Genomic DNA, 13229 nt, shown 5'->3' with positions numbered 1-13229 from the left:
AGAGAAATCACCCCCCAGAGGGGATGGTCACGCCACAATCCCTTCTCCTTCATTCTCCTCTCGGGATCTTGGGCACGCACGCACACACGCCCGGCGTGAGTTTTAAGCCACAGGGTCCAGGACGTGAACCGCAGTCGACTACGTGGGAGTCCAGCGACATAGCCATTACACTAACTGCTGGTTCCCAAGAATAGCTTTTAAAACTAACTCCAGGGCCAGCAAGTGGTGTGGAAGTGTTTAAGCCACCGGGTCCGGGACGTGAACCGCGGTTGACTATGTGGGAGTCCAGCGACATAGCCATTACGCTAACTGCTGGTTCCCGAGAATCCACTTTTTGTTTTATCTGGGTCAACTCCTTCTTAATGGTCTGAATGTCATCTCCTTTCAACTTTCCAGACTTGGAAGACGGTCCTCATTGTCCACTCTTAGAATTGAAGCTTTTGCCCCTCCATGAAGTGTTTCCTGATACACATTGGCGTTTTGAGGGCACTACAGCATGAGCAATAGGAGGTGGCAGTGGAACACGTGCTGTGTAACTATACATTCTGTGATAATAATTGCATTGAAAGTCATAGTCCAAATCAAAAGAGGAGCTGTACATCTCCGCTGCAGATCGTTTCACACCTGCTTTTCCTCAGTTAACTTTTGGCTCTGCAGCCAGATTAATATCTAAAACCTGGCCGGCAATCATCCTGCCATCCTCTCCTGCCACAGCAGCCCGGGCATTCCTCTCATTAACATACTGAACGAAGGCAAAGCCCTTATGAATAGAGCAACCCACAATTTTGCCATACTTCGAGAAGACTGCTTCTACATCAGACTTCTTGACCACAAGAGTGTTGAGATTCCCAATGAATACACGGGAATTCATGGAGCGAGGATCTGTCTTGTTGGTAACATTGCTGGCCATTGCAGCTGATGGTAAGATTCCTCACAGAGCCAAAAAGTATAGCTGAAGGTCAAAAAAATCTCACAAGAAGGTGAGGGAAAAGAGATTTGATTCTGAATCTCTCGCTCCCAGGTTCTAGGCAAAGAAACCGACTGCAGCTGGAGGAAATGCGGTTAGAACCGCCTCGTCTCCAACTCTTCACAAAAAATCTGTCCATTTCTTTATCTGTGTTGTATTCTGGGCAATTTTTTTCTGATGTATCATCTAGTTCAGCAGACTTCTGTTCGGCTGCTTAATGTATCCACTGAGTTTTAGATTTTTTTTTTTTTTTTTTAAATTGTCAGAGGACACATGTGCTTGCCAGAGACAGACAGGGGGAGAAAGCCCCCCAATGGGGCATGGTCACACTACAATCTCTTCTCCATTTCTCCATCCTATCAGGAGTTTAGACATATACAGGTGCACAGTGTGCTTTTCAAGACACCAGGGCTGGGATTCAAATCATGGTTGGTCAGGTGTGATCCAGCTTCTGTACCCATCAAGCTATGAGGTTGGCCTGATTTTTATATTTCAATGCCTATACTTATTATAGAAGTTTTATTTTATACTTTTCCCAAATGTCTATTATCTATAAGGCCATGTTTTATGTCTTTAAGTACTTTAAATATACTTTAAATTATTAATATTTTATAGTCTAGGTCTATTAATTCCACTATTTGAAATTTTTAGAGGTCTCATTGATCTGCTAAGTTAACATTGATTGTCAAACCAGACCTGTAGCTTAGTGATTAAGGAAGCCAGATCCCACATGGCCAATTGCAGTTTGAGTCTCAGTTCCAGTGGTTTGGAAAATAAATTGGACGTGTGTGCACGCTGCCCCAAATCCTGATGGGATAGAGCAACGGAGGAGGGACTGTGGCAGAAACACACCTCGTTGTGGGGATGCTTTTTCCCTGTCTCTCTGAAAATGACATGTGCCCCCTGGCAGTTAATGTGTGTGTGTGTGTATGTGTGTGTGTGTGGAGAGAGAGAGAGAGAGACAGAGAGAGAAAGAGAGAGATTGTTTTCTTGGATTAATTATAAATTAGGTAGACTTATTTATTTACTTAAATAGATGCCAAGGGTGTCTCCTTTAAGAGAGACTATGAATTTGTCTCTGCCAGGAGTTCAGGGATTATAACCAGAGATCATCTTTTAATTTCTCAGTTGGGAAGCTCCTGTATTATACAGAAGTTGTAAATTCATAACCCAAAGTTCAATGAGGGTAGAATCACAACTATCAGTTTTTAAATGACACTTTTCAGTGAGGGTAGAATCACAACTATCAGTTTTTAAATGACACTTTGTCCCCCAAAAGACCAGGATCAGGCTGGAAGCCTCACCTTTTGGATTTTAATACCAAGGAGCAAAGGCGGACCAAGTCATCGGTCTAATTCTGACCTCATGCAAGGCTAATGCTTGCCTCCTACTTGCATATCACAAGTAAAGTCTATGCATTTTGGTTATAAAATATCAAAACCCCAACATGGTGAGGTACTTTATAGCTTATCCCTGGGGGTTTCCCTTACTTTTGGGAGTACTACACATTTAAAAGAAAATATTTGTCATATTTTATGCAGCACTTCCAAAGTTTCCCACTCTGCCAAAGTATCAGAAATGAAGTCCCACATATATCTGAAATAATTTCCTATGGATACTTATAAAATATTGGTCAAAATATTAGAATCTTATATGAATCCCACATTGTTCAATAGCCTTGGAGGGGACCAGCAGATGTCATAATGGTTATATCACTGGACTCTCATGTAGTCAACCATGGTTCAAGTTCTGGACCCCGTGGCTTGAAACTCACACCGGGCACATGCGTATTCATGCCCAAAATCCCAAGAGGAGAATGGAGAAGGGATTGTGGTGTGCTCATCCCCCTGGGTGGTGATTTCTCACTTTCTGTCTCTCTGTCTCTTTGGTGAGCACATGCACCCTATAGTAAAAATCTCTTTAAAAAAAAAAAAAAAAAACTGGGAACCAGGGACCCCGTGGCTTGAAACTCACACCGGGCACATGCGTATTCATGCCCAAAATCCCAAGAGGAGAATGGAGAAGGGATTGTGGTGTGCTCATCCCCCTGGGTGGTGATTTCTCACTTTCTGTCTCTCTGTCTCTTTGGTGAGCACATGCACCCTATAGTAAAAATCTCTTTAAAAAAAAAAAAAAAAAACTGGGAACCAGGAGGTGGCATAACGGTTATGTTGCTGGACTCCCATGGAGTTGACTGTGGTTTGAGTCCCAGACCCAGTGGCTTGAAACTCACACCAAGCACGTGTGCATATGTGCCCAAAATCCTGAGAGGAGAATGGAGAAGAAGGTACTGTGGCATAGCCACCCCACGAGGGGGGTGATTTCTCACTTTCTGTTTCTCTGTCTCTCCAGTGAGGACATGCACCCTATAGCAAAAACTTCTCTTAAAAAAAAAATTAATTAATGATAATGGCCTGGCAGGTGTCGTGGTGGGTACGATGCTGGACTCCCACATGGCCAATGCGTTCCAAATTCCAAACCAGGCAGCTTGCCTTCTCACTTTCCCTTTCTCTCTCTGTCTCTATCTGGCCAAACTTTTAAAAAATAAAAATCATAAATAAAATTAAATAAATAATACTTTTAGAAATAAATAATTCTTTTAGAAAAATTATAATAGCCTTGTTTTTTGTTGCCTATGCTTCAGACATCTAATATCAGGAATATACCTGAGAATACAAGTCCTGCTGCTACTACCAGCTCTTAAATGCTAAAGCAGAATTATTCTTTTTTTTTTTTTTTTGGAGAGATTTTTGCTATAGGGCGCATGTGCTCGCCAGACAGACAGAGAGAGACATAGAGACAGAAAGCGAGAAATCACCCCCTGGGGGGATGGTCATGCCACAATCCCTTCCCCTCCATTCTCCTCTCGAGATTTTGGGCACGCACGCACACACGCCCGGCATGAGTTTTAAGCCACCAGGTCCGGAACACGAACCGCGGTCGACTATGTGGGAGCCCAGCGACATAGCCATTACGCTAACTGTTGGTTCCCAAGCAGAATTACTCTTTACCCAAGGTAAAAAAAGCAAAGAAATGTTTATATTAAGAATAATATTTCAGGGGCCAGCAGGTGGCATGGTGGTTAAGGCGCTGAATTCCAACATAGCCAGCCACAGTTCAAGAATCATGCTGGGTGTGTGTGTATGTATTCCCAAAATCCCAAGAGGAGAAAGAAGGGACTGTGGTGTGGCTATCCTTGCTGTGGGGGTGATTTCTCACTTTCTCTCTCTTGCCTCAGCAAGTACACACACCCTGTGCAAAAATCTAAAAAAAAATTTTCTTTTTGGGGGGAGAGGTTTTTGCTATAGGGCTCGTGTGCTTGCCAGAAAGCCAGAGAGAGACAGAGACAGAAAGCGAGAAATCACTCCCTAGGGGGGATAGCCACACTGCAATCCCTTCTCTTCCATTCTCCTCTCAGGATCTTGGGCACTTACACACACGCTCACAGCATGAGTTTAAGCCACTGGATCTGGGACTCAAACCACGGTTGACTACATGGGAGTCCAGCGACATAGCCATTACACTAACTGCTGGTCCCTGTTCTTGCTTTTAATAGCCACAGGGTTTGTGCCCTTGTCAGAAAGAAACAGAGAGACAGAGAAAGGGGAGACAGGGAGAAAGTATTCCCTAATAGGGAGTACACTGCAATCTCTTCTCCATTTCTCCATCCTATTGGGATGCTAGGCATGCATGCACATGTGCCTGATGTGCTTTTCAAGTTACCAGAGCCAGAATTCAAACCGGAGTCCGCCATGTGGGATCCAGCTCCCACAACCAGCAGGCTATGGGATCAGCCCAAGAACAATATTTCTATTTGCTGAGATTAGTTTATTCAAAATTCAAACAGAGTAAATAGGATAAACAAAAACATTAAGCTTTTAATAGACAAATATTCTCTTCCATTTAACAATTCTCATTCCCTCCAATATTGTATTTTTAATATAAAAATTATTTAAGCCACTGTATATTGTGTTGTTGGAAAAGTCATGAGATATTTTTCTGTTTTTCTATATAAAAATGCATCAACCTTTCTGATGACCCAATATAACATATACTATAATCTACATACCTCATTTTTCTAAGTCTACAATTAAAAAATATATAAAAAGTCATGACTATATATCAAAGTTATATATTATATATTTATATATATATATCATTGATATATATTTATATATATCAATCTCTACATAAAATCTTTGTTTCTAAAAAGACACAAGAAGATCAATACCTAAGGAGGTTCATCTACTTTGAAATAATACATTTATGCCATCATCTACTTTGAAATAATATATTTTTGCCATTGAGAAATATTTATAAACATAATTACAAAGTAGTACCTTCCATTGACACTTCACTCTTGCTCTATATAACCAAAGCAAAAAATTAAATCAGAATTTAGAGAAATAGAATATTCTAAGGCAACAATTTCACTTAAAAAATGGGAGGGTCCAGCCCTATAGTGTAGTGAGTAAGCCCTGTGCATAGAGAGCTGAATCTCACATGACTAATGTGATCTGGCTTTGTGGTAAGGTTCTGGACTCCCACATGGCCAACTGCGGTTTGAGCTCTGGACTTGGCTTGCTTTCTCTCTTTCTCCTTCTCTCTGGTGAGCACATGTGCCCTGCAGCAAGTTTAAAAATAATGATGGGGCCAGCAGGTGGTGTAGTAGTTAAAGTGCTGAACTCTCACATAGCTGACCACAGTTTGAGTCCTGGACCCAGTGGTTTATAACTCATGCTGGGTGTGTGTGCATGCGTGCCCAAAATCCTGAGAAGAGAATGTAAGAGAAAGGATTGTGGCATGGCCATCCCCCCTGGGGGGTGATTTCAAGCTTTCTGTCTCTCTGGTAAGTGCATCATTATATAGCAAAAAGTAATAATAAAAAAATAAATTAATAATGATCAAATTAAATAAATATTTTTAAAAGTAAAAGGAAATTATTTTAATGTAAATACTAAAGCAAATATTATGATACATATTATATATATATATATCAGTTCAATTATGGGCCTCTAAATTCAGCCTAGATATGCTTAGTAAAAACCAAAAAGATCAGTAATGAAATAGACCTCCTTAACTGCCTTGTACGATCTGTGTTTCTTTGATATTATTTATTATAATAATATAGAATAATATTATGACAGTTCACAAAAGAGATTTTACCGCTTCACATTGCTTCATGTAATTCTTGGTCAGATTAGACTAAAGAGAGTGCTACTGCCATGAGATAGATAAATTTGTTATATTAAAATAGAAGCCTGAATCTGAAGACTGTGGAAATCTACCCAACTGTTTCTAACTTCAAAGGGTCTTGCTATTCTATAATCTTGGTCTAAGTTAGACCATAGTTCCTTTTACCTCAATCTCAAAGCATATACTTGTGGAGCGCCCCCGCCCTAACATGGCGCCGAGAGCACCCAGACCTCTACATAAACAAGCCCATATTTGGTTATCGTTCCTGTTCCGGAACGCGTAGGCACTGCCTCAGCCTATCAGTGCTTGCCTGGTGGCAAAAGAGGACTGGTTCGTGGGACGGATATATAGGGAGCCCGGGTGGGCTGGGAAAAGAAGACTGGAGAAAGAAGGAAGGAGGGAGAAGGCTGGGGAGAATGGAGGAAGGAGGAAGAAGAAGATTGTAAGAAGCCTGGGGTAATAAAGCGTTCTGGAGAAGACCTTGTCAGCGTCGTCGTTTGAAGCGACATATACTCTCCTACTTAGAAATTCCATAACACTTTCCTATTCTGCCAGTCCCTAATACTGTGCTTTTCATCCTTTCTTTTTACCAAGATCCTCATTTTGAGATAAATTCTACAATGCAACTTACTGTTTTCCCTGAAATATTACATTTCATCAAACACTAAATATTCCACAAATGAGAAACTATAGAACTTTTGACATTAATGAAATTATCAGATAGTTACTAAGAAGCATTATCCACCTAGCCACAGTAGCACAGGTGGTAGGGCACCCATGTGCAATCCTAGGGTCATGTGAGAAGCCCCAGGGTTTGGATCTTGAGTCAACCTGAACAAGGGAGGTGTTCCCGTGAAAACCCCATGATCTTGGCTGGCTGAGGAGCTGCAGGAGGATCGAGGCATGGTGAGAGTGTGTCAGCATCCCTGTCTCCCTACCTGTCTTTCTCTCTCATGAAATAAACACACTTTTTAAGAAAGTATTATCAAATGATCCCCACAAAACAAGTAACAATTAATATTTCCAATTTAGAAAAGTTCAATTTCTTCCAACCTTAATAATCACTTTTTAATCATAATGTTTACAGTGTTTCTGCTCTTTATAAGTAATCTTACCTTTTCTGTACATAACCATACTAGGAGTTTTTGTTCAATTGCCAGAGGGTACATGTGCTCACCAAAGAGAGAAGGCACCTCCCAGTGGGTGAGATCATGCCACAATTCCTTCTCCTCTATTTCTTCATCCTCTCAAACTTTGGGGAATGCATGCAAGTGCCCAGAGTGTGTCTCAAGCCACTGGACCAGGACTCAAGCTGTGGTGGCACATGTGGGATCCAGCTCTTTTTTTTTTTTTTTGAGAGATTTTTGTAATAGAGCATGTGCCTTTGCCAGAGATAGAGAGAGACAGAAAGTGAGAAATCATCCACCAGGGGGGATGGCTATGTTGTAATTCCTTCTCCTCCATTCTCCTCTCAGGATTTTAGACACATATGCATATGTGCCCAGCATGAGTTTTAAGATGTCAAGTCCGAGACTCATACTGTGGTCAACTATGTGGGAGTCCAGTGACGTAACCATTATGCCATCTGCTAATCGCAAGATCCAGCTCTCTTAACCACTTGGCTACAGGGCCTTTTACCTCAGTTTCAAAGTGTATATTCTCCTACTTAAAAATTTTAAAATAAATTTTATGTCAGAACAGTAAAGTCCAATTTTACAATTCCATTAATACTCAGGTTAAAAAACATAAAGATATTTTAAATGTTTTAAGGAATATCTGTATTTTGTTTATTTATTTTAAAAATTGCCAGAGTGCAAATGCACTCACCAGAGAGGGACAGAGAAAGAGGGAGAAAGCACCCCTGAGTGGGACACGATCATGCCACAATCCCTTGTCCACTATTTCTCCATCCCATTGGGATTTGGGGCATGTATACACACATGCCTGGTATGTTTTACAAGCCACTAGATCCAGGATTCAAACTGCATAGTCAGTCATGTGGGATCCAGCACCCCTAAATGAAGTTAGTCTAGGAGTATCTACACTTCAAATAAGAAAACTTTTAATCATAAATTCTAAAAGGATTATAAAATGAGATATGAAGTAGCCCAACCTTTGGCAAATATTAAATCTTTACCCTCACCTCATTTTTCCTTTTGAAGTGATATCCACTCGGACGGGATCAAATCTGTAAGCTGGAGATATAACTTCCACTACATAAGATCCAGAAGGTATATCATGAACCACAAAACTCCCATCTGTCCTGGAAAAATGAAAATCACATTTAGTCACTTCTGATCAACAGCTTAGTCTCATATTTTAAAGCATGTGTTAACTCCAAAATGATGTGTTAACTCTCATCCCCTCAAATTAAAAAAAAAAAAAAAAAAAAAAAATCACATTAAAAGAAATTGGCGCTGGGGAGGGGACCAGCAGGTGGTGTGGTGGTAAAGGCGCTGGACATTCCCACGTGGCCGACCATGGTTCAAGTCCTGGTCCTGGTGGCTTGCTTTCTCACTTTCCTTGTCTCCCCCTCTATGTCTCTCTCTGGTCAAATTAAAATAAATGAATGAATAAATAAAAATTAAAAAAAAAACACTACCTTCTTAAAAAAAAATGTAACTGGTGAAAAAAAAAAAAAGTCTGGCAAGAGCTGTCCTATATTTCTATACTTCAGCTTACATGATTGCACTTAGTGAAGTCTCGAAATACCAGATACTTGGGACCAGCAGTTAGAGTAATGGCTATGTCACTGGACTCCCATGTAGTTGACCGCGGTTCGAGTCCTGGACCCGGTGGCTTAAAACTCACGCCGGGCACATGTGCGTGCGTGCCCAAGATCCTGAGAGGAGAATGGAGGATAAGGGATTGCTGCATGGCCATCCCCCCTGGGGGGTGATTTCCTGCTTTCTCTCTCTCTGTTGTCTGTCTGGCGAACGCATGTGCCCTATAGCAAATAGCTCTCCAAAAAAAACCAACCAAACAAACAAAAAAACCCGAAATACCAGAGACTTCTCTAGAAGCAAAGAACCCTGGCATAGAAAAACCCCACATTCCTTCTGTGGGTAAAGACGATGAGAACAGCACAGTGCCTACTCTAAACCCTTGTCTTCACTGAAGAGAAATTATCTACCTCCATTATTATTACATTACTAGGGTTCCAATGTTGCTAATACCTCCAACAATTTCCAACTATTATAAATGGCATTTTGGGGGGCCAGCTCTGTGGCCTAGTGGTTGAGGGAGCTGGATTCCGCACCTATGTTTGAATCCCAGCCACAGCAGGTTGAAAAACACTCCAGGTATATTTAAATTTGTGCCTAAAATCCAGACAGGGATTCTCTGTCTCTGTCCAGCAAGTATATGAGCCCTCTGGCAATTTTTTTGAAAAGGCACTTTGTTCTAGTTTTAAGTTGCATTTTGTTAATTGTCTTTCTTTCTTTCTTTTTACAAATAACAAAAAATGTTTACCATTTGTTCCACTTGTTATAAATAATTGCCATTTATGCCATTTTTTGATATGCAGAAGTTTAAAGTGTTTATGTGGTTAAAACCATCCATCTTTACATATTCATTTCTTCTAAACCTTCTAGAGTTAGAAAATCATCTGATCAAGAGCTGATCATTTCATTTCATAGATCAAAATAATTAGTTTTGTTTGTAAATTATTGTTTGAAAAATGAGAAACTGCTACTTTGAAGATAACAAGAAGATTCTGTTTCAAGAAATTAAATGGTTAGGAACAGCAGTTAGCGTAATGGCTATGTCGCTGGACTCCCACGTAGTCGACCGTGGTTCACATCCCGGAACTGGTGGCTTAAACTCACGCCGGGCGCGTGTGTGCCCAAGATCCCGAGAGGAGAATGGAGGAGAAGGGATTGCGGCGTGGCCATCCCCCCCTGGGGGGTGATTTCTCACTTTCTGTCTCTCTGTCTGTCTGGTGAGCGCACGCTCCCTACAGCGAAAATCTCTCCAAAAAAATTAAAAAAGAAATTAAATGGTTAGGGGGCCAGCAGGTGGCATGGTGGTTGGGGGTGCTAGACTCCCACATGACATATCATGGTTCGAATCCTGAACCTGGTCGCTTGCTTTCTCATCTTTCTCTCTGTCTCTCACTCTGTCCCTCTCTGGTCAAATTAAAAATAAATAAAGTTAAATAAAGTAATTCTTAAAAGAAAAAAATAGAAATTAAATGGTTCTAAAAGCATCAATTGTATCAGAGAATTCTCAATATCATAATAAGAAGTTCAAAAAATGCTTCCTATATCATTAAGCTCTTTTATAGTAAAAGGAATGATCGATAGTGATCACATCCATAATATTTACTAAAAAGATGAAAAAGTGCTCCTCATTATTTCAAAATACACACTAAGTTAAAACAGAATTGAAATGTAAACATCAAGTTAACTTATTCTTGGCCTGGACATCTTGCATTTGCCCTCCAGATCCACTTTCCACTTTCTCTCTCAGACTGGAATCAGGGGAAAAAGTAAGCTTAGTATATTTCTCTTTCAACACTTTCTGACTGACAGGACACCTTCCACTGGCTGTGTTGAGGGAGACAGGTTCTCTCAAGGAAGCCCTATTTTCACTTCAAGGTTCCAATAACCTCAGAGCTTTCTCCTTCCTGAGGATGATAGCCCTCATTTGTATTCACCAAGATACGGCACATCTGGTTTATCCTTACACCATTTAATTATTTTATTAAATTTCCTTGAATTATTCTAATTCAAATACATCTTGATAAGACCCTAACAGAGCCCATTTCAAAACATTTTTTCTAAGTCCAGATAAAAACAAACTTCTGACTGTGTACCACGCATAATATCAAAACTAATTACATGGAAAAAAAACTAAATATATTTTCCATATTATTGTAAATGTTTCACACTTAATATACAAATTGTATGATAAAAATTTTTTAAGAATTATTTATTTTATTTATCTATTATTACTATTATTTTTTAACCTGAGTTTTGTCAGAGAAAGACAGAGAGAGAGAAAAAGAATGAGAAAGCAAGCTGCTAAGTTTGGGACTCCAACCACATTCCGCCATGTGGGAATTCCAGAGCCTTAATCACTATACTACCTGTAGGCCCCATGACAAAAATTTTTAATGTGGGTTTAAAAATGCACTCTAGGGAGCAGCAGATGGGGCTATGTCATGGACTCCCATGTAGTTGACTGCAGTTCAAGTCCCAGATCCAGTGGCTTAAACTCACGCCACATGTGTGCATGCGTGCCCAAGATCCCAAGAGGAGAACTGAGGAGAAGGAATTGTGGTGTGGCCATCCTTCCTGGGGGGTGATTTCTCACTTTTTGTCTCTCTGTCTCTCTCTGTCTTTCTGGCAAGCTCACGCACCCTATCACTAAAACCTCTCCAAAAATAATGCACTCTACTGCACAATCCTGTTTTGAAAGAACAATTATATAAAAAGATGTTTTAGATAACTGGGGGAACTTAAAAAGGGACTGCATGTTAGATGGCATTAAGGCATTATTATTTATTCTCGTTCTTTCTGGTTGTAAATTTGTCATTATTAACCTTGGTTAAAATTCTCATTCATTCACCTGAATGAACTGAAGGAATCTACAACTCAAACTTAGAATCAAATGTACACATGTAAGTTGTCTGGCTTTCAGATACCACTTGCTGGTGTACAAATCTACCCGACCAGTACTTTCTTTCCTAAACATTTTCTTTCAGTTTGCATTTCACTTTCCCAACAATGGTGGGGAATATTTAAAATATCAGAGTTGTGCCTAGATATTTAAAAAGATTGCTGCAAAACTAGAGTGCTAACAAATATATTCGTTTTTAAAAAATAAACAGAAATCCCATTTCTACTAAAGAAAGGATAGAAGTATGTACGTAATGTAGAGAAACCCCAGTCTCACACAAACAACAAGTGCCATATTTCAAATCCCTCAATGAATTCGAGAGCAAAAAAGAACAATCCCACCCTCAGGCAAAAAAAGAAAAAAAGGTGCTTTGATTAGGGACTTCGGGCCCATTAATTTTAGAAGCAGTTACATTAGCCTCCCAGTCTATGTCATCACTAGAAGCCCTTTGGGCTTTGAGAATTCCCACTTGTTTAGCATCTTTCTACACATCATCACGGTACCAAAAGACTGAAATTAACGCAAAAACGAGCAGGTTCTAGTGAAACCAGATGATATGCAAAAGAAAAGAATCCAGTCAAAAGACAAATAAGAGTCCACCTGTCCCCAGGGCCCAGAAGTGGTCCCTCCCATACTGGACTATAATGGAGTTGAAAATAACTGACCCCATTTCTGGAGTGAGCTCCTGCCATCCTCATTTCTTTCTCTTTTTTTTTTTTTTTGGAAAAGGTTTTTGCTATAGGGCGCGTGTGCTTGCCAGAAAGACAGAGAGAGACAGAGAGACAGAGAACTAGAAGTCCCTCTCCCCCCAGGGGGGATGGCTACACTGCAATCCCTTCTCCTCCATTCTCCTCTCGGGACCTTGGCCACGCCCGCCCACGCGCCCGGTGTGAGTTTAAGTCACCGGGTCCGGGACGCAAACCGCGTCGACTACATAGGAATCCAGTGACATAGCCATTACGCTAACTGCTGGTCCCAGCCATCCTCATTTCTGAGGCACGGGACTGGGCAGGGGAAAGCTTCTCACGGACTCCCAAGGTCTCCCTGCACAGACCGTTAGTGGCACCCGCCCCATCACTTTGGGACAGCGACGCCGTACGGTCCTGACACTTGGCTCTCCTAGCAGGATCCCCTCCGGCCTCCAACCCAACCGCGTTCCCGCTGCCCTCAGGATGCTCACTTAAGGAAGCCGACGTGCTCTTCTCCATCTACGAGCACTCGGGCCGCGGAGATCCAGTCCTGCGGCTTCACCCCGGGAACAACTGCACGCCCTTCAATCTTGAAGCGATCTCCTATGCCGACCCCACTCCCACCCGAACCCTCGGCCCCCACTCCCACCCGACCCCTCGGCAGCAGCCCCGGGCACCTCCGAGCTCTGGGCATCCCCTGATAGCAGCAGCAGTAAGACGGAGAAGAGGCCCCACCGAGCGGCCGCCCTGACATG

General features: G+C 41.3%; 1 protein-coding gene and 1 pseudogene across 1 annotated transcript in view; both read right to left on the bottom strand.

Annotated features, from left to right (window-relative positions):
- Positions 1-925, bottom strand: part of LOC106735001 (heterogeneous nuclear ribonucleoprotein C pseudogene) — a 7209-nt pseudogene extending 6284 nt beyond the window's left edge.
- The window catches only part of EMC7 (ER membrane protein complex subunit 7), a 28171-nt gene that overhangs the window by 12100 nt on the left and 2842 nt on the right, over positions 1-13229 (bottom strand). The window contains 3 exon segments of the mRNA XM_006140551.2: positions 8307-8426; positions 12966-13135; positions 13137-13221. Coding sequence (XP_006140613.1) covers positions 8307-8426; positions 12966-13135; positions 13137-13221 — 375 coding nt within the window.

This window comes from Tupaia chinensis, unplaced genomic scaffold, assembly GCF_000334495.1.
Source record: "Tupaia chinensis unplaced genomic scaffold, TupChi_1.0 Scaffold000037_21, whole genome shotgun sequence".
Lineage (NCBI taxonomy): Eukaryota > Metazoa > Chordata > Mammalia > Scandentia > Tupaiidae > Tupaia > Tupaia belangeri.
This window is presented reverse-complemented; position numbering and strand designations above follow the sequence as displayed.